The following is a 23338-nucleotide window of genomic DNA, read 5'->3' as shown; positions in this document are numbered from 1 at the left end:
CCCACGTTTGCCTAAATTTGGTGACGCGGGTAGTTTCATTGTTTCCTAACCTATTCAGTCAAAAGCAGTAAGTTGCAACCACCAGATAGTTGTTTAATTTGGTTGTTTTCATGCGACAGCGCTGGCCGACGGGCTTGGCATCCAACGAAAGGGCGAGCACTCTATGCCCAAAGTGTTCGTCGGCCTCTAAAGAAAGTATGTTCTGTGCAGGGATGCGATTTCGACACCCGTACGGCTGACCTTTTCCTGCATCGCTTTCCGCGCTGAAAGCTCGGAATGCCCATCAAGTCGTATGGCGGGGCATTTTAATATACAGCTGTAATGAGAAGACTCCGAAAACAAATTTCGCGCCTTTAAGAACAAAATGACGTCACTTCTGTTTTTAACGGATATGACGTCACATTTTTTTTTCCGCTGGAAGTGTTCCTTCCTCCTACAGATGGCGCTAAGCCCCATGAACCGCTGATTAACCGCCATGTTTTGAACGTATGGGCTTCTATAGAAGCTTTGCTACCAGGTATATCTACCTTGCTTAGACTTTACACGGAAATTCGGCAGTTGCTCTTGTCACGCGGCGCACGATTTGAGAGGTGCGTTCGCAAGCAGCCGCTTAATTAATCATTTGGCCATCCGTGTCTGAGTAAGTTTCTATTTATTGCTTCTGTATTCGTTCGCGGCGGTAGGGATATTTCGTTATATTGAAATTGCGCATAAGCACACTCGTTATATTGAGGTTCTAAATACATTGTGTTCTACGAACAAGACGTTATGAAAAGTTAAATACTTCGTTATATTGAAGTTCGTTATATCGAGGTTTAACTGTATTATGGCGTCTCTGTTGGCACGACGTTTATTCGGCCAGAGTACTCTGCAGCGAACCAGCAAAAGCACACACCCGATGATGATGATCACACATAACTGAAGATGAGGATCGCGCAACGTAGGATGATGATAATATACAGATGAAGAAGACGTGCGTAATAAACGCCCACACTAATTTCCCCCCCACGTGGAAGCGGCCATCCTGGCCGCAAGTCAAGGCGACGAAGACCGCCGCGTGAACGGTTTCATGCGGGAGACATGAACGACCTCGGTGCTGCGACAACGGCGGTCTGTGGCGGCGACAACAGGAGTCACGCGATAATTGACGGGTGATGTCTGCTCCAGGACGATGTAGGGCCCGATGAAACGCGGCTGGAACTTGTCGCACAAACCAGGCGTGCGAAGGGGCGTCAATAGAAGTATTTCGTCACCAGGTCGGAAGGACACAACGCGATGGAGGGTGTCATAAATGATCTTCCGGTCGTGTTGCCTGGCCGCCGTGTTGACGCGAGCACGCTGGCGACACTGGGCGAGTCGTGAAAGGAATTCTTCGCTAGACGATGCAGATGGATTGACAGGAGCATCGAAGAAAGAAACGTCTAGAAGGGAAGTTGGCGACCGTCCGTAAACTAAGTAAAATGGCGAGTAGCCGGTGGTACGCTGAACGGCCGTGTTGTAGGCGAAAGTGACGAAAGGTAGAATTTTGTCCCAATTCTTGTGATCAGGCTGAATATATACGGCGATCATGTCGGCAAGCGTGCGATGAAATCGCTTTGTCAAGCCGTTAGTCTGTGGATGGTAACTCGACGCTGTTTTGTGGGTGGTACCAGAGGCGCGCAGGACTTCGTTTAAAAGTTGCGAGAGAAAGACCTTTCCACGGTCGCTGAGCAGTACTCGAGGAGCACCATGGCGCAGAATTATAGCTTGAAGGACGAAGTCGGCAACCTCCGAAGCTGAGCCAGTGATCACTGATGTCGTCTCAGCGTAGCGCGTCAGGTGGTCGATGGCGGTCACTATCCACCGATATCCAGCTGCAGTAACAGGAAGGGGCCCGTAAAGGTCGATACCAACAACCTCAAATGGTGCGTCAGGACACGGAATAGGCAGTAATTCGCCGGCAGGAGCAGAGGTTGGGAGTTTGCGACGCTGACACGGAGAACAGGAACCGACGTATCTCGCCACACTAGTAGAAAGGCCAGGCCAATAGTAACGGCTTCGAATGCGATCGTAGGTTTTGTGGAAACCGAGATGGCCAGCAGTCATGTCATCGTGGAATGCTTTGAGGACATGGGCTCGAAGAGAGCGTGGTAGAACGGGCACCCAGCGTTGACCGTCAAGGTGGTAAATGCGCCGATACAGCACGTGATTGTTCAGCTTGAATTGTGCGAGTTGGCGTCGAAGCCGCGCGTTAGGTGGGCGAGAAGCGCCAGAGAGGTGGTCTATCATACGCCGACAATATGGGTCAGCCCTTTGGCGAAATGCAAATGTTTGATCGTCGTCCGGGGAAAGGCGGTCTATGGTGGCTAGAGAGGAAACCGGCGCAGAAGTGACATCCGAAGAGTTGCTTTGCGACGCAGTTGCCGAGGTGTCAAGTGGGTGCGCAGGAAGCGGGCAACGAGAAAGAGCGTCAGCATCTTGGTGTTTTTTGCCTGACTTATGAATAATGTCAAAGTCATATTCTTGCAGGCGGAGAACCCAGCGACCCAGCCATCCAGTCAAGTTCTTGAGAGTGGAGAGCCAGCATAATGCGTGGTGGTCCGTAACAATTGTAAAATGACGCCCGTGCAAATAGGGACGAAACTTCTCTACGGACCAAACAATCGCCAGGCACTCCTGCTCAGTTATTGTATAGTTCTTCTCGGCATCGGTGAGTATGCGGCTGGCGTATGCAACGACTCTTTCGTGCGAAGAGTTGTTGCGTTGCAGAAGAATGGCACCGATGCCGTGGCCGCTAGCGTCTGTGTGCAAGAGAGTCGGTGCAGTCTCATCAAAATGGCAAAGCACAGGTTCAGACGTGAGGGCGCACTTCAACATGCCAAAGGCTGCTTCACAATCTTGAGACCAGTGAAAGGGTACACCGGAAGCAAGTAGTTTGTGTAGTGGCGCAGCGATGGAGGCAAAGTTCCGTATAAAGCGACGGAAATGAGAAGCGAGGCCAAGGAAGCTTCGCAAGTCTTTAGGCTTTTCTGGGCGAGGGAAGCGAAGGACCGCAGCAATCTTGTCAGGGTCAGGACGTATGCCCTCCTTGCTCACGACATGCCCCAGGACCTTAATAGATCTGCTGGCGAAATTGCATTTCTTCGTGTTGAGCTGAAGACCAGCGTCGCCAAGGCACGTCAGAACTTCATCTAAGCGTTGCAGGTGCTGAGGAAACGTGGATGAAAAGACGACAATGTCATCCAGGTAGCAGAGGCAAGTTTTCCATTTCAGGCCACGCAGCACGGTATCAATCATGCGTTCAAATGTCGCAGGTGCATTGCATAGCCCAAAAGGCATGACGTTGAATTCGTAAAGTCCATCAGGGGTGGCAAACGCTGTTTTTTCTTTATCGTCTTCGTGCATGGGAATTTGCCAATAGCCAGAACGCAGATCGAGGCTCGAAAAGTATTCTGCACCTTGTAGTGAATCAAGGGCGTCGTCAATGCGAGGCATAGGGTATACGTCCTTTCGAGTGATCTTATTGAGGGCCCGGTAATCGACGCAAAAACGCACGGAACCGTCTTTTTTTCGCACCAAAACAACCGGAGATGACCAAGGGCTAGCTGAGGGCCGGATGACCTTCTGTTGTAACATGTCCGCGACATTTTCTTCTATGATTTTCCGCTCGGCTAGGGACACGCGGTACGGGCGTCGGCGCACTATCGACGCTTCGTCTGTCTGAATGCGCTGCAGCTGTGGTTTGGCCCAGAGTCGACGAATGGACATCAAATAAATTTGCGTGTTTGTTCAACAAAGCAAGCAGCTGCTGCATATGTGAAGGTGGCAAGTCAATGCTGATGGCTGCAGTAAGGGCGGAGGGAGAAGCAGTAGCACAAGTAGAAGGGTCTTTGGAAGACATAGTCGTAAGGGGCACGACGCATACAGGCCCTGGGTCGGCCGCGCAAGCCACTGTGGTGCTTTGCGGAAGGAGAATTTTCTCCGATGTCGCGTTCGTGGCGGTGACAAGCGCCGAGCCATTGTGAAATCGAACCACACCTGGCGCAAAAGCGATGCCTTTATGAAGGCAACGGGAAGAGGGCAAGACCAAGACGTCACCATGGTCGATATCGGTCGACATAATGGTAATAATGCGCTGTCGGCCGGGAGGCAGTTCGGTATTTTCCGCAGCGAGCAGGTGCAATGGCGTGTACCTGTCTTCCCCAAGTAAGTAGTCAGTGTCCGTAAGATGGACGACACGTTGGCCACAACAAATAGCCGCGGAAGCAGAAGAGAGAAAATCCCACCCTAAAATAAGTTGATGAGCGCACGGGGACAGCACAGCTAATTGTATATGGTGCCGGATATCATCGATAAAAACACGGGCAGTGCAAAGAGCGGAAGGTCGAACAGGGTCTCCTTGGGCTGCAACTAGCGTCGGTCCATCGTATGGCGTCGTGACTTTTCTGAGACGGGAACATAAATCAGCGTGAATAACAGAAATTGTCGCACCTGTGTCCACCAAAGCATCGACGGGCACTCCTTGGACAAACACCGAGAGCATATTGGACGGGCGCGCTGGAGGAATATCAGTCCTGGTGTCGTATGCAGTTTGTCCTCCAAAAACTGCATCGCTTAGTTTTCCGGACGAATGTTAGAGTTGAGGGATACGGGCCGCAGTGGTGACGTGGAGCGGCGGAACGGCGAAGGGGAGCGGCGTCTGGCTGAACGGTAAGTGCTTCGGTCTTCAGTCGATGCGGGCGGAGAAGTAGAGCGGAGCGGAGGTGAAGAGAAACGCCGGCGTTGGGAAGAGACTCCACCGGAAAAGTTGCGTTCGGAGATGTCGTATCCCCGACGCTCGTCCTGCTGGCGCTTGCGGCAGAAACGTGAAATATGGCCGCGATAGCCGCAGTAATAGCACGTGGGACGTGACGGACGCCATGGCGGATAGTACAGGGGGCTAGGTGATCCGGGAGTCAATGCAGTCAAATGGGCTGATGAAAGCTCGGGCGGCATCGTCGAAATGTTTACTGGAGGCGCGGCAGCAACCGACGCGTACGTGCGCAGCGGCACCGTGGAGTTGACGTTGCCCGGAGGCATGGCAGCAACTTCCGCGTACGTTGGCAGGGGACGAGAGACGGAGGGTTGCACGTGCGTGGAGCAGGTCAAGGACGCCAGTTCATCCCTGATGATGTCACGCAAGGCTGCGCTAGAAGGCGCGCTGGGGCACACGGATGGTGACGACAAGCCCATTGACTGTAATTCTTCGCGTATCATTGCTCGTATCACGACACGCAGATGTGGGTCCGCCGTAGAAGAATAGTCACCAACGTCCGGCTGAAGGCGAACAGACTCGAGTTCGTCCAGGCGCTGACACGTTGTAACAACGTCAGCGATTGTAGCGGGGTTCTTAATGGCAAGGGCATTGAAGGCGACTGATCTAATGCCTTTCAGAATGTGGCGCACTTTGTCTGACTCTGGCATAGATGAACTCATACGGCGGCAAAGCGCAAGAACATCCTCTATGTATGATGTGTAAGACTCGCCTGGCTGTTGTTGGCGAGTATCGAGGGTTTTCTTTGTGATGGTAGAACGAACGGCCGGTGTACCAAATACTTGGCGCAGCCGCTGCTTGAAGGCAGCCCAGTCAGTGAAGTCGATCTCGTGGTTGAAGAACCATGTCTTCGCCACACCCGTCAGGTAGAAGGAGACGTGGCGGAGCTTGTTAAGGTCGTCCCAATGATTAGCGGAACTGACTCGCTCGTAGTCGTCGAGCCAGTCCTCCACATCTTCTTCACGAAGACCAGCGAAGAGATGGGGGTCACGCTGGTGGCTGCTGAGGATGTAAGGGGTGGCTGGTGGTGTCAGAACGGTAGCGGTAGAAGTGGAAGGTGGTGCGTCCTCAGACATGCTAGCGGACAGTGGGCCCAAGCGTCGGCCTGAACGTAGCTCCAGGGGGTAGACTGAGCGGGCAGAGGACTGAGGATCGAAGAGCACCTCCACCACTTATGGCGTCTCTGTTGGCACGACGTTTATTCGGCCCGAGTACTCGGCAGCGAACCAGCAAAAGCACACACCCGATGATGATGATCACACATAACTGAAGATGAGGATCGCGCAACGTAGGATGATGATGATAATATACAGATGAAGAAGACGTGCGTAATAAACGCCCACAGTATTTGTTTAAAAATGGTCAGTTTTGCCTTTATTAAAATGTAACACGAGGGTCGAGTACAAGCAACGAAAATCATGAAAAAAAAAACTCGCGTTACAATCGAGTAATTGCGGTACTATTGAAATAAAGTCGGGCGGTGATGGCAAAGGCTCTTTTCCTGACGGAAGTGTTTTCTGCTGTCTGCAGAGTCCCGAAGAGAAAGCTGGGAACCTCTCCATGGAAGTGATGCACACCAAGCTTGACTGCTCGGGTGAGCCATGATCTCGTGAATTCTGCACTGGAGCCTCGCCTCTCAATTTCAATTCATTTTGTACAAGCACAAAGTTATGCAGCATAATTTTACAGAAAGACTTTGCTTTACACATCCTGTTCTCACTGTTGTCCTAGCAGTAACAATGTCTAGTTGGCACCTCGACCCATTGCACGGTGTCAGTGTCTGTGCCATTCTGCTGATATACTTGTTCAATTTTTGTCCATGGTGGCTGCATTCCGTTGGGTGTGAAATGCATAAATGCTTATGTAGAAAGCTTTGCATGCCTTAAAGGACCCCTGAACCACTTTTTATTGAAGTGGAGAAAGGTATTTGAAGTGAAAATAGGCTATTTAAGAAATACTTTACCGCATAAAGTACTTCAATACATTCAGCAGAAGCTGAGTTATTGGCAGTCAAACACGGCCTCTGCTGTGATCCCGTTCCTTCATCAATGCCTTGCATTGTGAAGGCTACGGCAGAGTGGGGCGTTGCCACAACATACCGGCTTCGAAATGTCACTGTGGTGCGTAGTTCAAATTTCATTTTGGATGTTAACGTAGGTGCCACGACTTTGGATTTTGGTGCCTACGACGCGCTAAACGTAAGCCTAGCACGGTTGTCCTCAGCGAGCCGCAGTGCGCTTAGCCAGTGGACTCGTAGTGGCACCCCGCGGCAGCCACGGCATCTAGGCTGTGTAGCCGACCGCAGCGACCAATTGCAGCCGCGTATGGGAATCCACTTTATTACGAAAGAAAGCGTCCAAAAGAGAGTGAGGAGCAGGCTTCTGTTTGAAAAGAGAGCGTTTGAGAGAAAGGTGACTTAGCGCTCTGTTTGCAATCTCCACGCACCGCGTACGACAGCAAAACTTGGCTGAGATGTTCACAGCAGCGTAGGCTACTTGTGGACAATGTTATTTCACCAAGCCTGAGGGGTGGTTCAGGACCCCTAGAAATACCGCCGTGGCTTAGCGAGTATGGCATTGCGCTGCTAAGCACGAGGTCGCAAGGTTGATTCTCAGCCGCAATGGCCGCATTTAGATGTGGGTGAAATGCAAAACACTTGTGTACCTAAATTTAGATGCACATTAACACTTTATTGACAAGTCTCTCCTGCAGGCAACATACCATAATCTTTTTTCTTGGCCTGTTTTGGTATTGAGTACGAAGTTTCTGGCTTAATGTCTTCAGACAGCACTGAATGATAGGCAGCAAGTATTCTTGGTTGGTTTAGAACAGGAGCAAAGAATGAGGAAGAAGTTTGGCATGCGACTCGCATTCTTTTGAAAGCACGGTCAGAGTCAGCAGACCGATGCAAGGTTTGCGGCTGCAGCGGCCATGTTGTTGGGGCACAATGGCGGTTTTGTTATGGTGGTGTTGTGCTCATGTGTGTGCTGTTCCGTAGGTCTCGTACCGTGGCAAAGGCGTCGCGTGTATAGGTTTGCGTTACTCTCCATGTTTTGTTTTGCCGTGTTAGCTGGACCGTGCTCTTCCGGCTGTTGTTGTGGCCAGGTGGCATTCGAAGTAAAAAGCATGAAACGAGCACACATACGCCGTACACCACATACCGTGCCACGGATGGACAAAGGACAATCCGGGAGTATTTTTGCCATCTTCTGTGGATTCATGCTAACGTGCCATCAGGCTGAAACAGCTGTGTTTCATAATCTGTATGATAAACAGCTTGCATGTAAGTGACAGTTGTGCAGTGTTCCTACTTTTGACAGTGGATGATGCATTCGGGGCACGCAAAACAGTCGTGTGGAAGGATAAAAAAGAAGTGGCTGCTGTGAGTAATAAAGGGACAAACCTCGTTTACCACCACGTTTTATCTGTGCACCTGAGTGGTGCAGGTAAGTGAAGGTTGGCGTATGTAGTGCAAGAGTGAACAATGCTCGACAGAAGAATGTACGCCAGCGTGCACCTCAAACGGCTGATGGTTGCGTGCAGCAGGCCCGATCAATGCGCTTGCTGCATTCATATGCGTGTACTGCTCGGTACCGCGCGTTGGCTGGCTGCTTCGTCGGAATGCTGTAGCTTGTCACATCTCCGCGATATGCGGCTGCCCAAAACTTTCAGTAAAGCAAAACAATGCCTCAAGCCACAACTGGCATAAGTTTCTGTTCTCATAAACTGCAGATGGGCCATAGGTCGATGTGTCATGATGTACGATCATCGCCTGTGTATTCTTGTATTACACTGAGAATGTGCAGATTTATTTTCACAAAAGCCGGCGATAGTAGTGGGACTGGCCTCGTGGCCTAACTTGCGAAGTTCACCATAAACTTCCTTACTAAAATGGCATGACTTTGGTAACGGTATTGCGATTGGATCTGTTGATCAGATCGCTGCGGCGCGTGCGTACAGCCTGGTGGGACTGCACGTGGTTGCACGCCAGAGGTGAGAAATGTAAACAAGAGAGGCGAATCTGCCAACAAGATGGCGGAGTAATTCCAACTTCCGGCGTCAGTCTTCACGACAAGCGACGTCAGGGCTTCTAAATTTTTTTTCCTTCCACCATGGAGACGCTTCTCCTGGTGGAGCATGCACTCGCAAAACCTGATGCGTCGTCGCCTTCACAATAGAAAAAAAGAAGTCCCCTCTTGCATTTGTCTCTTCTGGCTCCATCTAGGTTTTTCCAGACCCGCACACTGTGGCGCCCGCTTAATGCGCGTTGTCGTCGCTCGCCTACTGTTCCGGCTGCTGCAAAGGAAGCAGCCAAACTTCGTTAATACGTAGTTGGCCGGGAGCAACGTTTAGGTACGCACTCAACGCTGTACGAATTAACTGCCAATGCCAGTTTAGCAGTTACTTACCAGCCGGAAAAGAACTACGTCACGATGCTCTCAAACACGCACTCGGACAGGCTTTATTTGTGGGTAGGCAACAAAATATCGGTGATCTTCACTGCCGCCGTAGCGGCCTTGCCGCGATGACGGCATCTTCGAACTCGATAATGCCGTGAGCCAGTTTATCCACGAGGCCTTGCTTACTGTAGTAACCAGCTCAGTGATGCTACTGCGGACTTATGATTTGGAGCAATTTTTGGAGCATCAGAAATTTCATTTTGGAGCACTTTGGAGCAGGCAATTTGGCATTTTGGAGCAGCTTGGAGCAGCTGATTTTTCACATCCTGAAGTATTTAGAAAAAGCGAGTTGCAATTTACATTCAATTACCTGAATAATTCTTATGTTCTCACGAGAAGCTTCGTAAACATTTCCATCTATTGCAGATCTCGTGGAGAAAAAAATGCACTTGTGTGCATGCGACACACACAGACACAAATTGGTATCATTTCGTATATTGCTAGTTTTCCCAGATGTCATCGGTAATATCCAGAAACAGAAATGATGGACACATTGGCGGCACGCAGTTATTATAACCACGTCATGCTGCGCTTCAAACAAGCTACTAGCTGCGTTTCCGGAGTAGATAACGTCCGCCGATGAATCGCCAATTAACCTCGAAGCCGCGAGCCTCGGCAGAAACCGCACTTAGCCGTCGAGCCGCCTTGCAAGGCAGACAGACGCCGCGTCGACGCCGTGCGTGGCACTGCTAAAGTCACTGGAACCTGGAACTTTGAAAGTACCGCAACCGCTGGAGCGAGCGCAGACAACACTGCGCAGGCAACACTGCGCGGAAAAGACGAGCGGCTCTTCCTCGGGTTTTCTAAGCTTGCTACAGTGAAGAACAGCACGATGGCTGCCGCAGTGGGCTCTGTGAGATCCACAAACAAAACCGCATTTCGTTTAGCTAGATACGATGTAAATTACAAGTACAGTAGCCGACGGATTTTTCGGACTCCAAAAATTCGGACTTGTTGGATATTCCGGACTTCATAGATGTACCGGCAGGATTCCCATAGAGCTAATGCATTTTCGCGAGCGATTTTTCGGACGAATCTAGGAGCCAATGTTCGATTTTCCGGACTAAATTGCTCGCTCCGAGCCACGCTACCCGATTTTGGAGGCCGCCATGTTGGATTTTCCGCTCGCTTGGCTTCCAGTGCCCCCCTGTATAGCCTTCAAGATCAGTAGACACACGCTATCCCCTCGTCTCCGAGGCCATGCCCGCTCTTCCTTGGCCGACAAAACGTTCTAAAAAGCTGCACTTGCTTTTCTTTTTTTTTTTTTGTTTTGTTCGGTCTGTACGCTGTGTACGGGTGAAAGCTTGCGAGGGTCAGCCAGCAACCGCAATTTATTCTTACGCACGCGAGAGAGCAAGGCGGCCGGAGGCGCGCGCGGACTTCGTTCGCTCGCGGGGCACGAGGAGAAGGTGGCGGAGACGGTGGGGAGTTGCATTCTGCTCTTGCGGCTGCCGACAGAGCTGCCGCGCGGGCACCGTATCTTGAAAGCGATCTGCTATGTGGCCGAAGTGAGCGCCCGCGATCTACGATGGGTACAAAGGGCGTGCGCCGAGTGCCACTAGCTTCGTATGCGCTGTTTTTTCTTTTTTTTTTCGACGTTCGCGTTGAAGCGAGAGAATAGACAGCGTGAAGGTCAATATGCCCACGGTCATCGAGCGAGATGTGTTCATGTAACCTGTGCGTGCCACACCGTGCTTATTTAGTTAGTAAGCGCATATTTACAACTTTATACGGCCGATAAAACTAACATCCTTACTTCGTATCGCTGTCTATTAATTGGCTATCGCAATCGATGCTCCGCCTTTTGGGCAAAAGTGCGACATTTTTCTTAAGCCGCTATAAGCCTCATAATTTTTTCTCTTTGGGGGGGGGGGGGGGGGGGCGAGTTTTTCTGACTGTTCGGTTTTTTGGACTGCTCGATTTGTCAGTCCCCGCGAAGTCCGGAAAATCGGTCGGCTACTGCACTCGGAAAGTGAAGCATTCAACTGTGCAAAGTGCAAAGCGATCCCGATGCTCGTATGTCACACAAGATTTTTTTTTTCCGGATGACTAGGTATCAAGCGCTGCCACAAAATCGTTTATACGCGTGGATATTATCGCTTTCTAACGTGGCTACTGATTTAACCGCGCACGAAATGTTTCAGACAGATCTATTTCTACGAAAATAAGCGGTCGCTGACTGCACTACAAGAAAAGGGATGCTAAAACAGAATTAACCAGGTCATGTTCGTGTAGTTTAATGTAAAAACAGCACACGAGAAAATCTATTTTAATTTTCAACATTGACAGCTCGATCGATCTTTATTGCAGTGGTTACACAGCCGCCCGTATTCCGTCGCTCTTCGAGCCACATTTTGCTCGGTTCTGCATACTTCTGAGCATCTCCTCGCTTTGTTTACTCAAGGCAAACCGCAGTCTTCAAAGCAAATGCGCGAAGAAGCTTTTCCATCACATTATGGCATTTAGGGAGTTCGATGATATACCGCAAGGAGCTTCTCAGCTTGGCGATATCAACAAGTTCACCAAGTGGGAGTGAACTTGTTGCTCTTTATCCGGTGCAGCCAGAGATAGCACGGCACTTGCTTTCGCTCTTTCCGCTTAACTGGTATCGCGAAAAGCGCTAAACATATACACTAAATTATACAAAATGCAAAATCTGACCTCGTTGATGACTCATACGCGCGGCGTGTGCGAGCGATGTCTGTCTGCTTATCTCCTCCGGCGCGGCTTAGATCCGCCATCTATAGTGGAAAGTGATCACCTGACGGCAACTGACCAATCGGCGGCATGGCGGCTAAGAGAAAAGATCTGCAGTACTTTCCAGGTTCCAGTGACCTTAATTGGGACGTACGCGCTAGAGCTTTCTCGTCTCCTGTTTGCAGCTAAGGTTGCAACTAAGGCTCGCCCTATCGTCACGTTGAACGTTTTAATTCCCCGGTGTTGCAATTGGCGATAGACGCCGTCAAATCCGAGACTGTTTGGCGCAGTTAGACGCAATTTTCGTCCATTGTATGAGAATGGCGCAGTAAATCCCAATTGGCGCACTTTGGCGCAGGAGTGGAATCACTGCAGCTGCGACAGGCAGCCCAACAAGACATTGGTGGTGGAACATTTATTGAAGGCACCTTTGCAATATATATATACAGTTAAACCTGCTTATAACGAACCTCCATATAACAAATTCCTGGATATAACAAAGTTTTTCTATTCCACGCCATTACTCCATAGAAGCACATGTATTTGAGACCTCTACGTAACGTAGTGGCAGCGGGCGACCCCCTCGAAATAACTAATTTTTCCCGCCGACAACCTAGAGATTTCGCCCCAAATTTTGTCATTTTTGCACGAGCAGCAATAGGAAGCACCTTCTCCGCTGCGACGGAATGCAAAGCGGCGGCGGCGAGCTTGGCGTGCTCGAATTCCCGGTGACTGCGAGCTGAGAGCAAGCGCACGTGTGCGTGCGAGCGTGCGCGAGGCGGGCCTGCATCCCTTGACCCGGCAATCTTGCCGCCGCGGGTGGGACCTTTCCCCCCTCCCTTCATTCAAACCTGATCCCGCCGCTTGCTGCAGCTGGCTTAGCCCGCCAAGCCGACACTCTCCTTTTCCAGTTGATGTTGTCGAAGGAAAAAAGAAATGTTTTTTCGATGCTTCGCCTTTCGGGCGCAACTGGGCGATAGTTGCGCCCGAAATCTTGAGCGATAGTTGTGCTTCTATATGAAAGCATGAGGTGCGTGGTACTGTAAAGGATTTCTTTTTCCTCTTTTGGTCACGGAAAATGGCAGGTGCGCATTGCAATCGAGGGTGCGTTAGAATCGAGAAATACGGCAAGCGTTTCTTTTTCGAATTTTCGTGCCGAACCTGCATGTAACGAAATCCTCTTTACAACGAAGTTATTTGGGAATTCGTCAATTTCGTTATATCCAGGTTTAACTGTATTGCAGTGGTGAAAGGGTTTGGGAAAGGGAACGCAGACAATATTTCGGCACAGGAGCCATGAGGGAAAGGGGTACACGAACGAGAGGGTGCAAAAGCGTGTGCACGCACAGCTGGCTTGGCTGGTGCGCAGCAACTTCAAAACAGAAAACATAACATTCCTTCCCACTTAATTTGGAACCGCTGTATCACCTTCAGAGTTCTTGTCGATCGCCGTAGTGGAGGCTGTGCAGGGTCAGGCGTTTCCACGGTTGCGTCGACGTCGGGCACTTGCTGCGTCGGTCGAGTTGGTTCGTCAATGTGGCCTGTCGGTGCTGTTCAGCCACGGTCGTTTCCTCATCTACCGCATGATGCTCTGGTGCTGCTGGGACCGTACTTGTCACGCCAGTCGAAGAGGCAGTGCCTGTTGTGTCAAGTCGCCCGTCCAACTGTTCGCTTGCAATGGTGTCATAAGCATTCCCTCCAGTTACACCTTCATGATGGTGGTGGACTTGGTCGACATGGCGCCGCACTACTCCGGCTGGAGTTTCCACCTTTACGTAAACATCCTGGCTCTGGACGTAGACTGCACGTGCCCTGGTGCCCACTTTGGACTGGTGACATAGTTCCGCACATAGACTCTGCTGCCTGGCGAGACAGCCCAGTCGTCCGTACCTGTTGCTGAACCTGTGGCCCTGGAAGGCAAACACATGTGCAGGCGCGAACGTAGTTGGTAGCCCAGGAGCAACTCCAAAGGAGACTTTCCTTCCCTTTGGGGGGTTCGCCTGTAATTGAACAACAGTCGCATGAGGTTATCTTCCAGCGCCATTTGTGTCATCTTGCACAACCCATCCTTCACGGTTCGAACCATTCTTTCAGCGGCTCCGTTCGTCTGCGGATGGAACAGCGCTGTCTGTAGATGCACAATGTTATTTCTTGTTACGAACGTGGCGAACTCCTGGCTTATGAATTGAGTGCCATTATCAGACACGATTGTGTGCGGCACTCCGAGCCGACAAAACATGCTTCGCAAACAGCGAACAGTACAAGCTGTGTTCGCGTGCCTCATGGGAACCACTTCAATCCATTTAGTATGCGCATCAAGCGCCGCAAGTATCATCTGGCCTGCTATTCGCCCTGCAAGATCAATGTGGATCAGAGACCACTTGTCATATGTCTTCGGCCAACTTACTGGCAGGGCTGCTGCTGGCATGGGTAGATTCTGCACGCAGTTTTCACACTGTGCCGACATGTCCTCTGTGTCCCTGTCAACACCCGGCCACCAGAATAACGACCGTGCGACCGATTTCATGGCTGATGAGCCCTGGTGCGTTTCATGTAACAGCTGTAACATCCTCTTTTTTGTGCCGCAGACGGTACCACAACCCGACTTTCCTAGTAGACTAGCTTGTGGGCCCACGACAGCTCCAAATTACGGTCGTAGAACGGCAGCAGCGACTTCTCCATTCTTTTAGCCGTTCGCGGACACCCATGCAACATAATAGCATGCGACACGGACTAACACTGGATCCTTGGCGGTTAGCTCTTGTAATTTGTGGGTCGGTACGATACCTTCATCCAGGGCCTCCAATGACAAGACGCACTCGGGTTGGTTGCCATGCAATGCTGGCCCAGTCACCTCTACTGGAAGTCTGCTGAGAGCATCTGCTGTCAGCAGTTGCTTCCCAGGCACGTACTGCAGCTTGTACTGGTAGCCGCCCAGGAACAGTGCCCACCGTTGAATGTGAGCTGCCGCCATCGTTGGTGTCCGGCGATCAGGCCTCAGTAGCCCGAGCAGGGATGATGGTCGGTGACCAGGGTGAACTGCTGACCTAGAAGATAATCCTGGAAACGAGCTACGCCGAAAATAAGTGCCAATGCTTCTCTCTCCAACTGAGAATAATTCTGTTCCGCCTTCGTTAGCGTTCTGGAGTGGAATCCAGTTGGCCTATGCTCATTTCCTTCTGAATGAAACAGCAGTGCTTCTACGCCGTAGGGAGATGCGTCTCATTCTAGCTTCAGCTCTTTGTTGGGGTCGAAATGGACCAACAGTTGTGCGTTCTTCAGGATTTCCATGGCTTGTTCGAATGCAGCCTGATGCGGCGGCAGCCGCTCGCAGCGAGATTTCTTTTCCATTCGCCGGTACAACCGAGGGAGAAGCGAGGACATATTTGGCAAGAATTGTGCATAATACGTGATCATGCCCAAGAACGAATGCAACTCCGTGACATTACATGTTGTGGCGCTTGCATGATAGCATCTACATTCTTCTCAATGGGATGCAATCCTTCACGATCTATTCGATGCCCAAGATAGGTAACTAAAGGTTGTCTGAACTTGCATTTGTCGGGCCTAAGTTTCACGCCGTGGTCTTGGAATCGGTCTAATACTTCCTTAAGCCTCCCTCCGCTGTCACCGCTACGTTCCGACACTAGCACATCGTCAAGGTAGGCTTGGACGTCCTTTGTCCACCGGCAGGCGTTATCATCATGCCTCGTGCTTCCGCATTTTTGGTACGTTAGCGCTGCACTTTGGTTGTGGTTATCTTGAGATGAGCGATGACGGGCTTGCACTTTGAGCAACGTTGGCAATTCTATGCTCGTATCTTTAGCATCATTGTCCGCTGCTTCCGCTGAAATGGCTATAGCTTCGGCGTCTTCTAGCGTCCACCCTTCTTTTGTCAGTAGCTGTTTCCGCAGGCTATTTGAGCGTACGCCGCAAATAATCCGATCCCTTAACATTAGGTCTAATGCGCTGCCAAAGTTGCAGTTGTCTGCTATGTGCCATATGTCGAGAAACGCTTGCATCGACTCCCCTTCCTGTTGGCAACGGGTAAAAAACTTGTAGCACTTTGCGGTCTCGTGACGCTTGGGGTCGTAGTAGCTATTTAGCGCTGCAACTGCTTTGGTATACGTGAGCGAATTGGGAGTCTGGCGCGATTCGACCAGCTAACACTTGAACTGTCTGCATGCTGAGGGCCGCCACCAGCAGCGCTCGTTGCTCATTTGAGTCAGTAATGTCATTTGCTTCAAAATATGTTTCTGCTCTTAGGAGATATGGTTCCACTTATCTCTGGTATCGTCGAACAGCGATAGCTGAAGACTGGCCATGGTTCTCTGGTGTTTCACGTCACGGTAGTCCGGTTTCACCGACGTGTTGGGCCGCTTTCGCCGCATGGTCAGTATCCGTGAGACTTGTCGTCACTGTAGTAACCGGCTGTGGCAGGCAGCAGCACAACAAGACGCTAGCTGGCGGTGGAACAACATTTATTGAAGGCACCACTGCAATATATATATCGCAGTGCTGAAAGGGTTTGGGAAAGGGAACGCAGACGATATCTCGGCTCAGGAGCCGGGGGGAAGGGGTACACAAACGAGAGGGTTCAAAAGCGTGCGCGCGCGGAGCTGGCTTCGCTGGTGGTCAGCAACGTCAACACAGTAAACATGACACTTACTAACTAAATTAACGAGCATGGTGTAACTCGTGCACAGGTGAACATGAACACACCTCGCTCGATGGCCGCATAAACTCGCTGTGAGTATGCTGAGTGAGGTGTGGCACCAGCAGTGAGCGTGCCGTCTCTCACTTCATCGTGAACTAGACGTAGAAAGCACAGCACATACGAAATTACCAACGCTAGTTGCACTTTCTCTGCAGATCGCCTTGAAGAGGAGGCCCGCGCGGGCGCGCACTTCCATGTCACAGATCACTTTCAAGATACGGCGCCCGCACGCCCGCTCCAAAGTAAACTCCTCCCTTTCTTGCCTCCCCCCTTGCACGTGAAAGAAGCAGCGCGCTTCCGCCCCGCTTTTCTCCCTCCCCCCCTCCCCCCCCCCTCTCTCTCTCTCTCTCTCTCTCTCTCTCTCTCTCTCTCTCTCTCGCGCGCGCGCGAGCGAGATTGAGTCTGCTGACCCTCGCAAGCTTTCGCTCGCACATAGAGCGTACGGCGCACGGCAATGATGTTGCCATATTTGGACTTTATACGGAACCTCAAAGCAACGTCCACGGGGACGGCAGAAATGTGCTTCGCAATGAAATGTGTTTCTGCACGGTTACTACTTGAATTGGATTCGACGGTGACAGTGAATTTGCACCCCCTACTGGCGGCTTCTTCGCGTTACCGGGAGCTAATCTCGAAGGCCATGCTTTTGTGCGCGGCAATCGGCAACAGCTGTATGAACAGGAAATACGTCACGGTGGCCGTGTGTTAAGTTCACTATCGCTGGCGACCGTCGTCCGGGCGTTGCAACTCGAGAATTGAACGTCTGCGCACGTGAGATTTTGCCAATTTTGTGGCTGTGCGCGTAGAACACGAAAGAAAAATAGAGCGCACTAACCGTTTGGTGGGCAATGAGCGACTACGGTTTAAGCGGTCAGCCAATACATGGGTTTCAATGGGGGCTGGGTGGGGGAATCTTCGTGACTACGTTTAAACCCCTTCTCCACTCGCCTCGCATGCTTTCACTCACACCTTAGCACGCGATAACTTATTATTGCCCTTGAACTTTACATGGAGCATGAAGCTTCTTTGCTTCAGTAATGCCCCACAGTGCGTTCACAAGTAGCAGCTTGTAATTGAACCATTTGACCCTATGCATCCACGGAAGTTTCCATTTATTGTCTCAGTGTTCCTTAGCAGCGGCAGTGAATTTTTTTTATATTGAAATCGTGTATAAACACACTTCGCTATATTGAGGTTCGGATCACATGGTATTCTATGGAAAAATGTTATAATATATTGAAATTCGTTATGTCGAGGTTTAAATAAGTATCCCTCAATTGCTTATGTACAAACTTGATATGAAAGCCTTAAACAATTTCCACAAACATTTCTAAAATTTATTTCAATAAAACGACCCACTTCAGGAACTTTGCACGAACTGTTGCATCTATTGTGTCATGTATAGCTTGACACATCTTTGCCATCTGATGTACGTGGCACTAATTTCTGCTATGTAGCATCACTGGAAGCCACTGCCATTTGATGCATGAAGTGTCGTTACCTGTGGAAAGAGTGTTAGTGCTGTTGTCTTTGCAAAGCCTTGTTAAAGCAGTGTCCTGACTCTTCTCTGCAGATGAGCTATACGTGCTGTCGGACGAATCGTCCCTGGCTGTGGCAGATGATGCTCCGGAGGACAGCTTACTGTCGTCCCTCACTGCGCCTGGCACGGATCATCTTGTTCAAGGTGTGGCTTTGCAGCCTTTGCTCGGCGTTGTGCTTGGTATTGCGTCGTTCATTGACCTGACATTATGCCCCTGTGCCCTGGCACAGATAGATTCAAAAGAATGGCAGCCGGTACAGAACTCTATATTCTTGTACGAGGGTTATAACTTGCTTTGTTCCGTTCAAGTTGAAAATAAAATTTTTGGCTTAATGTTTAAGACAGAGTTGCTGCGCAAGCTCGTCAAGCCGCTAGTCACACTCAACTACCTTGCGCACAACTGGCATGGATGCAGACAGCTCGCTGCACAGATGTGCACACGAAATTTGTGTGCAGTGTGTTAGCAAACACATGCAGGCACAGCAAGCATCTCGGCACTAGGATGGGTGGGTGTATAGACTTCAGAAGAACTTGAGCTTGGCCTAGTTGGTATTTACTGCATTACCTTTCTGTCGCACTGAAAGACGAAGACGCCGAAAGAAATGCAAACGACCCGGGTGCTAACGTCCAACTAGTTTGTTCAGGACAAATATGCAGGTGTGTATAAACACCTTCACAGCGAAGTGCTTGGGGCCTCTGAAATCATTCGTTATGCAGGTCCCTTTGTTGGAAAGGTCTGCACAGCACAGCTGACAGTAGAACTGAGGCATCATTATTACCTCCTTATGCAGGTCATTTTGTTGTAGAAGTGTTCGTTGTAGTGGCACTTGACTGTATACTACAGTCGACTCCCATTAATTTCACCCTTGAAGAACCGAAAATTTTGCCTGACTTATCCGTAAGGTCGAAATAACAAACATCAAGATGAACGGATTCAACTCTTTTTCATTGCTTGAAGTATTCCGTCGTCGATAGCCTAGTTCAATACAGTCGCCGACCGATTTTCTGGACCAAACCCATTTCCGGACTAATAAATAGTCCAAAAAACTCATTCAGCCCCCAAAATTTAGTTACGCTTAGAGCAGCTATAAAAATACCTCTAGTAATGCCTTGCCTAACACTACGCTTAGGGGTGTACAGACTTGCTTGGATACGCAAGAGTGACATTGTCCCTGTATACAGTCGGCAAGAGCGTCACTGCGTTGGCAATCTCTGCCGACGGAGTTCGCCATGACGATCGAAGAAACGAGCCGCGTTTATTCGCGCATTTTGGCTCTCGTGAAAGTACACCAGGTGACGCCGATCACAGAAATGCGAAGCCACGCTAACACAAAGGTGCGACATCTCCGAGACACACTGCTCAGTGGATAGACCACATGCGAAATAGCAACTGAAACATTACAAAAGGAAAAAAAAACATATCCTGCATAAGTGATTATGTCGATTGTGCTGATCGGAAAAGTGCCGTCCCTGGAGCATTATCTCAACCAAAGAAGAGTATGCTTGACCTTGCGCTCTCAGGCCACTGGAAGCCAAGCCAGAAGAAGATCCAACATGGCGGTCTCCAAGATAGGGTAGCGTGGCTTGGAACAAGCTATTTAGTCTAGAAAATTCATTTTTCGAACGAATTCAGGCCCCACATTTCGGTCTCGAAAATGCATTAGCTCTATGGGAACCCTGACGGTGCATTCATAAAGTCCAAATTTTCGTTGTCTGAAAGATACGTTGGCTACTGTACATGTCTTTGTCAGTGGTCCACAGACCTCAATAATATTGTCAGCGCTGACAAAATTGCCAAAAGAGACATTGCCCAAGGCACTGTGAAACTCGACATCGCTGGATCACAGGTTGCAGCCGCTGCTGTCCTCGCTTATAACAGTAGCACTGTTTGCTGTATTCCTTGTTGTCAAGTGTTTAGTAACCACTGGGCTCATGAGGAGGGGCTACCAGAGGGGGTTGAATTAAGTGAAGTGACATGCACTCATGTTCAATCTAAACAAGTTTTTCTTCGATAGCAATGTATGATTACTCGCTGGGGCTTTCCATTGAGTTAGAATTTAGTGAAAAGTCGAATTAACCTAGGTTGAATTCAACGGAAGTGGGCTGTATGTACAGAGATTTCACATGCTCAGAAAGCAACAATGAGTATATTTCGGATACCCTAACGAGGCAACCACCTGTCATAGAAGCTGATCTCTGTGTTATATAGCCTATTGAAAGTCACTGATACAGTCTGAACCTGTCTTTGATATGCTTTCATTCCATGTCATGCGGTGTGCATATACAGACTTGCGTTTTTCTCTTAAGCTCGTAGAAAGATGTTGAGCTTACCACTGCTCTCTTCTTACTGTAATTATGCAGGTAAATCACATTTTATGGTGTGGATCGTTCAATGTAGCGCTTGGCACAGTTACTTGCCTGGTTTTTTAGAAGAAATTAATGCGCCGTTGCCTTCGTCTATGGAGAAGCGAACTGCTGTCCAGGTGGTGCTAGCATAGACTTGTGTCGCTGCCTGTTGGCAGTTACGGAAGGCAGCTGTTCCAGACGTGCTTCAGAGGAGTGGGCAACAGGCTTAAAGTAACTCTGCCAAGTGTTACATTAAACGATCCACACTATAGAATGCGATCTCTCTGCGTAATTTCAGTAAGACCAGAGCATCGGTAAGCACAAAATCGATTTTCTACAAGTTTAAGGGCCACATAGCACATTTTAGTTATACAGTTGAACCTCGTTATAACAAAGTCGTATCTGACACGAAAACGCATTTGTAATATCCTATTTGCGTTATAAGCATATATGGGCTACACACTAATAATGGCGAGAAAATTTTACTCTTCGTTACATCCGATAATTCGTTATATCAGTGTTCATTATATGGAGGTTTGACTGTACACTCAAAGCCGAGTATAACTAACTCGGATAGAGCGAAGTATGCTCTCTATTGAACACTCAGTTCTCCTATCATTATGCATGTGAAATGTATTTTTATAACGAAGCAGACATTGGAATAGTATCGAACTTTGAGTGCGCGCAATCTGTCGCCAAACACCCGCAAACGCACTTCTTCACCGGCTCTGGGTGGTCTCCTACAGTCTCCGTGCTGCCGCACCGCCCGGCCGTGCCTCCAGCCTGCCTTAACCCCTTCAGTGCTCTATTTTTTTTGACAATTTCCGAACCAAAAGTGCCTATTTTTTTTATTGCTGATATCGAATCTGATTGTACTAAAAAGCAGCTAGCCGATGTTAAATAATATTTGCACCACATACTTAGTCAAATCAACACAATAAAGTTTATTTCGGAACAATACATAGGAGACCAGCTACCTGCTGCTAATATAAATAAAAACCTTATAAAAAACTGTTGCAGACGTCACATATTTGTTCCCTTGTGTAGGCTAAGTACCCTTGGGCTATTTCACTCGGGAAGCTTCGGGACTGTGTGGAAAATTTCGAAACATGGAATAACGCAAAGTGGCTTGTTGCAGCTCCTGCACCAAAAGCGAGTTTCTTTTCTCAACTTTTTCCCGTTTTCTCCTCGCTTCCGACAGCAAATGAAGCATTTTCTTGTTGGCGCTGCTTTGGTTTCGCTTGGCGGGATGTAAGAAGCAAAGTGCCGTTCGTTGAGACGCACAGCGTCAAGCACATCAGACGGTCAGCCGCGCTTTGTCTTTTTTGAAGGATGAAGGTACCTAGTCAGGATTGCCTCAATTAGGGCGAGGCGGTAGTCAAGGTGGCTCATCTTCCCTCCGTCTTTTTGGTACAAGACAAGAGTTAAACGTCGCTTCATCGATCTAGTGTCGAAAGATCTTCTTGTAGTAGATCTTCTGCCGTTTTCTCGGGACAGGGTAGTCGGACAGCATCTGATCTGACTTGTCCACACCGCCCATCGTGTGATTATAATCGCGCACGATGCTGGGCTTTGTGACGTCTCGCCCTTTAGAATCTTTGAAAGTCTCCATGCCTGCAGTGTGCACTGTGCTCATGACGGAGACTACTTTTTTGTCTCGCCATTGGAGAGCAATACATTTATCGCGCTGGTAGGCTTGCACCTCTCCCTTCTTCAGCTTCTTCGTCTGGAAATCTGGAGGCATGTCTTTTCTGTTTGGTCTCACGGTGCCATACACATCCGTGCGGTGCTGGATGAGGAGGTCGATGAGTTCTGGCGGAGTATAGAAGTTGTCTGTCGTCAGGCAGTACCCCTTGCCTAGCAAAGGCTCGATGAGCTTCATAACAACTTTGGTACCCATTGGTGAACAAGGTTGAAGATTTGCTGGCGTGCCTAGATTTGTGCCTTTTCCTGTATAGATCAAGACATCCCACACATATCCCGAAGATGCCTCACAAAGCAAGAAAAATTTCAAGCCAAATCTTTCTCTTTTGAGTGGGATGTATTGCACCCATCCAAGTCTTCCTTTGAAGAGCATTAGACTTTCGTCTATTGATATGTCTCTTTCTGGTATATATGCCGAGCGGTAGTTCTTCAACAATCGCTCCAAAAATGGCCATATCTTGCACAGCTTCGGCTGTGGATGGCTACTAAGATCGGTGATGCTGGCATTGTCCACAAAGTGCAGCATTCGCATAATTAGCAGAAACCGGTGGCAGGACATAACCTCTCCGAAAACAGGTGTAGACAACAACTTGTTCTTGGACCAGTTCCACTGCTGTCGAGGCTTGTGAGCTATTCCCTGCAGTAGCAGGAGTGCAAGGAATACCCACATCTCTTCCTTTGTAACCAGCACCCATTTTTTGAGGCGAGAGTGTTCACTCGGAGGAGAGCGTTTCAATGTTTCAACCGCTTTGCGATTGGTTTCGTCTACCACTAGTGATACGAGTTCATCGTCCAGAAACTGCTGAATATATTCCATAAGGTCATCTGACGATGACAAGTTGAAAGTCTTGCCTGGAATGGCCAAGAAGGGAAAGTGAGGAGGCTTCACAGGAGGATTGTCCACATCAAGCAGGATCCACTGGCGAGCACTCGCGATGTTCGCTTCCGAGCTGTCATCATCACCGGAGGAGCTGCTCAATTCACCGTCATCGCTGTCATCACTTCCGGACACAAGATAAACATCTGTATCCGAATCATCATCACTCGAAGAAGATGACAAAAATGAAAAGCTTCTTTTTCAC

The 23338-nt window shown here is 49.5% G+C and overlaps 1 protein-coding gene and 1 pseudogene across 1 annotated transcript in view; one reads left to right on the top strand and one right to left on the bottom strand.

Annotated features, from left to right (window-relative positions):
* The window catches only part of LOC119458285 (uncharacterized), a 52871-nt gene that overhangs the window by 10033 nt on the left and 19500 nt on the right, over window positions 1–23338 (top strand). Inside the window, exons 5-6 of the mRNA XM_037720119.2 lie at window positions 6323–6386; window positions 18240–18350. Coding sequence (XP_037576047.1) covers window positions 6323–6386; window positions 18240–18350 — 175 coding nt within the window. The remainder of the gene's footprint in view (window positions 1–6322; window positions 6387–18239; window positions 18351–23338) is intronic.
* LOC125946878 (piggyBac transposable element-derived protein 4-like) lies at window positions 21398–23221 on the bottom strand (annotated as a pseudogene).

Source organism: Dermacentor silvarum, chromosome 7, assembly GCF_013339745.2.
Source record: "Dermacentor silvarum isolate Dsil-2018 chromosome 7, BIME_Dsil_1.4, whole genome shotgun sequence".
Lineage (NCBI taxonomy): Eukaryota > Metazoa > Arthropoda > Arachnida > Ixodida > Ixodidae > Dermacentor > Dermacentor silvarum.
This window is presented reverse-complemented; position numbering and strand designations above follow the sequence as displayed.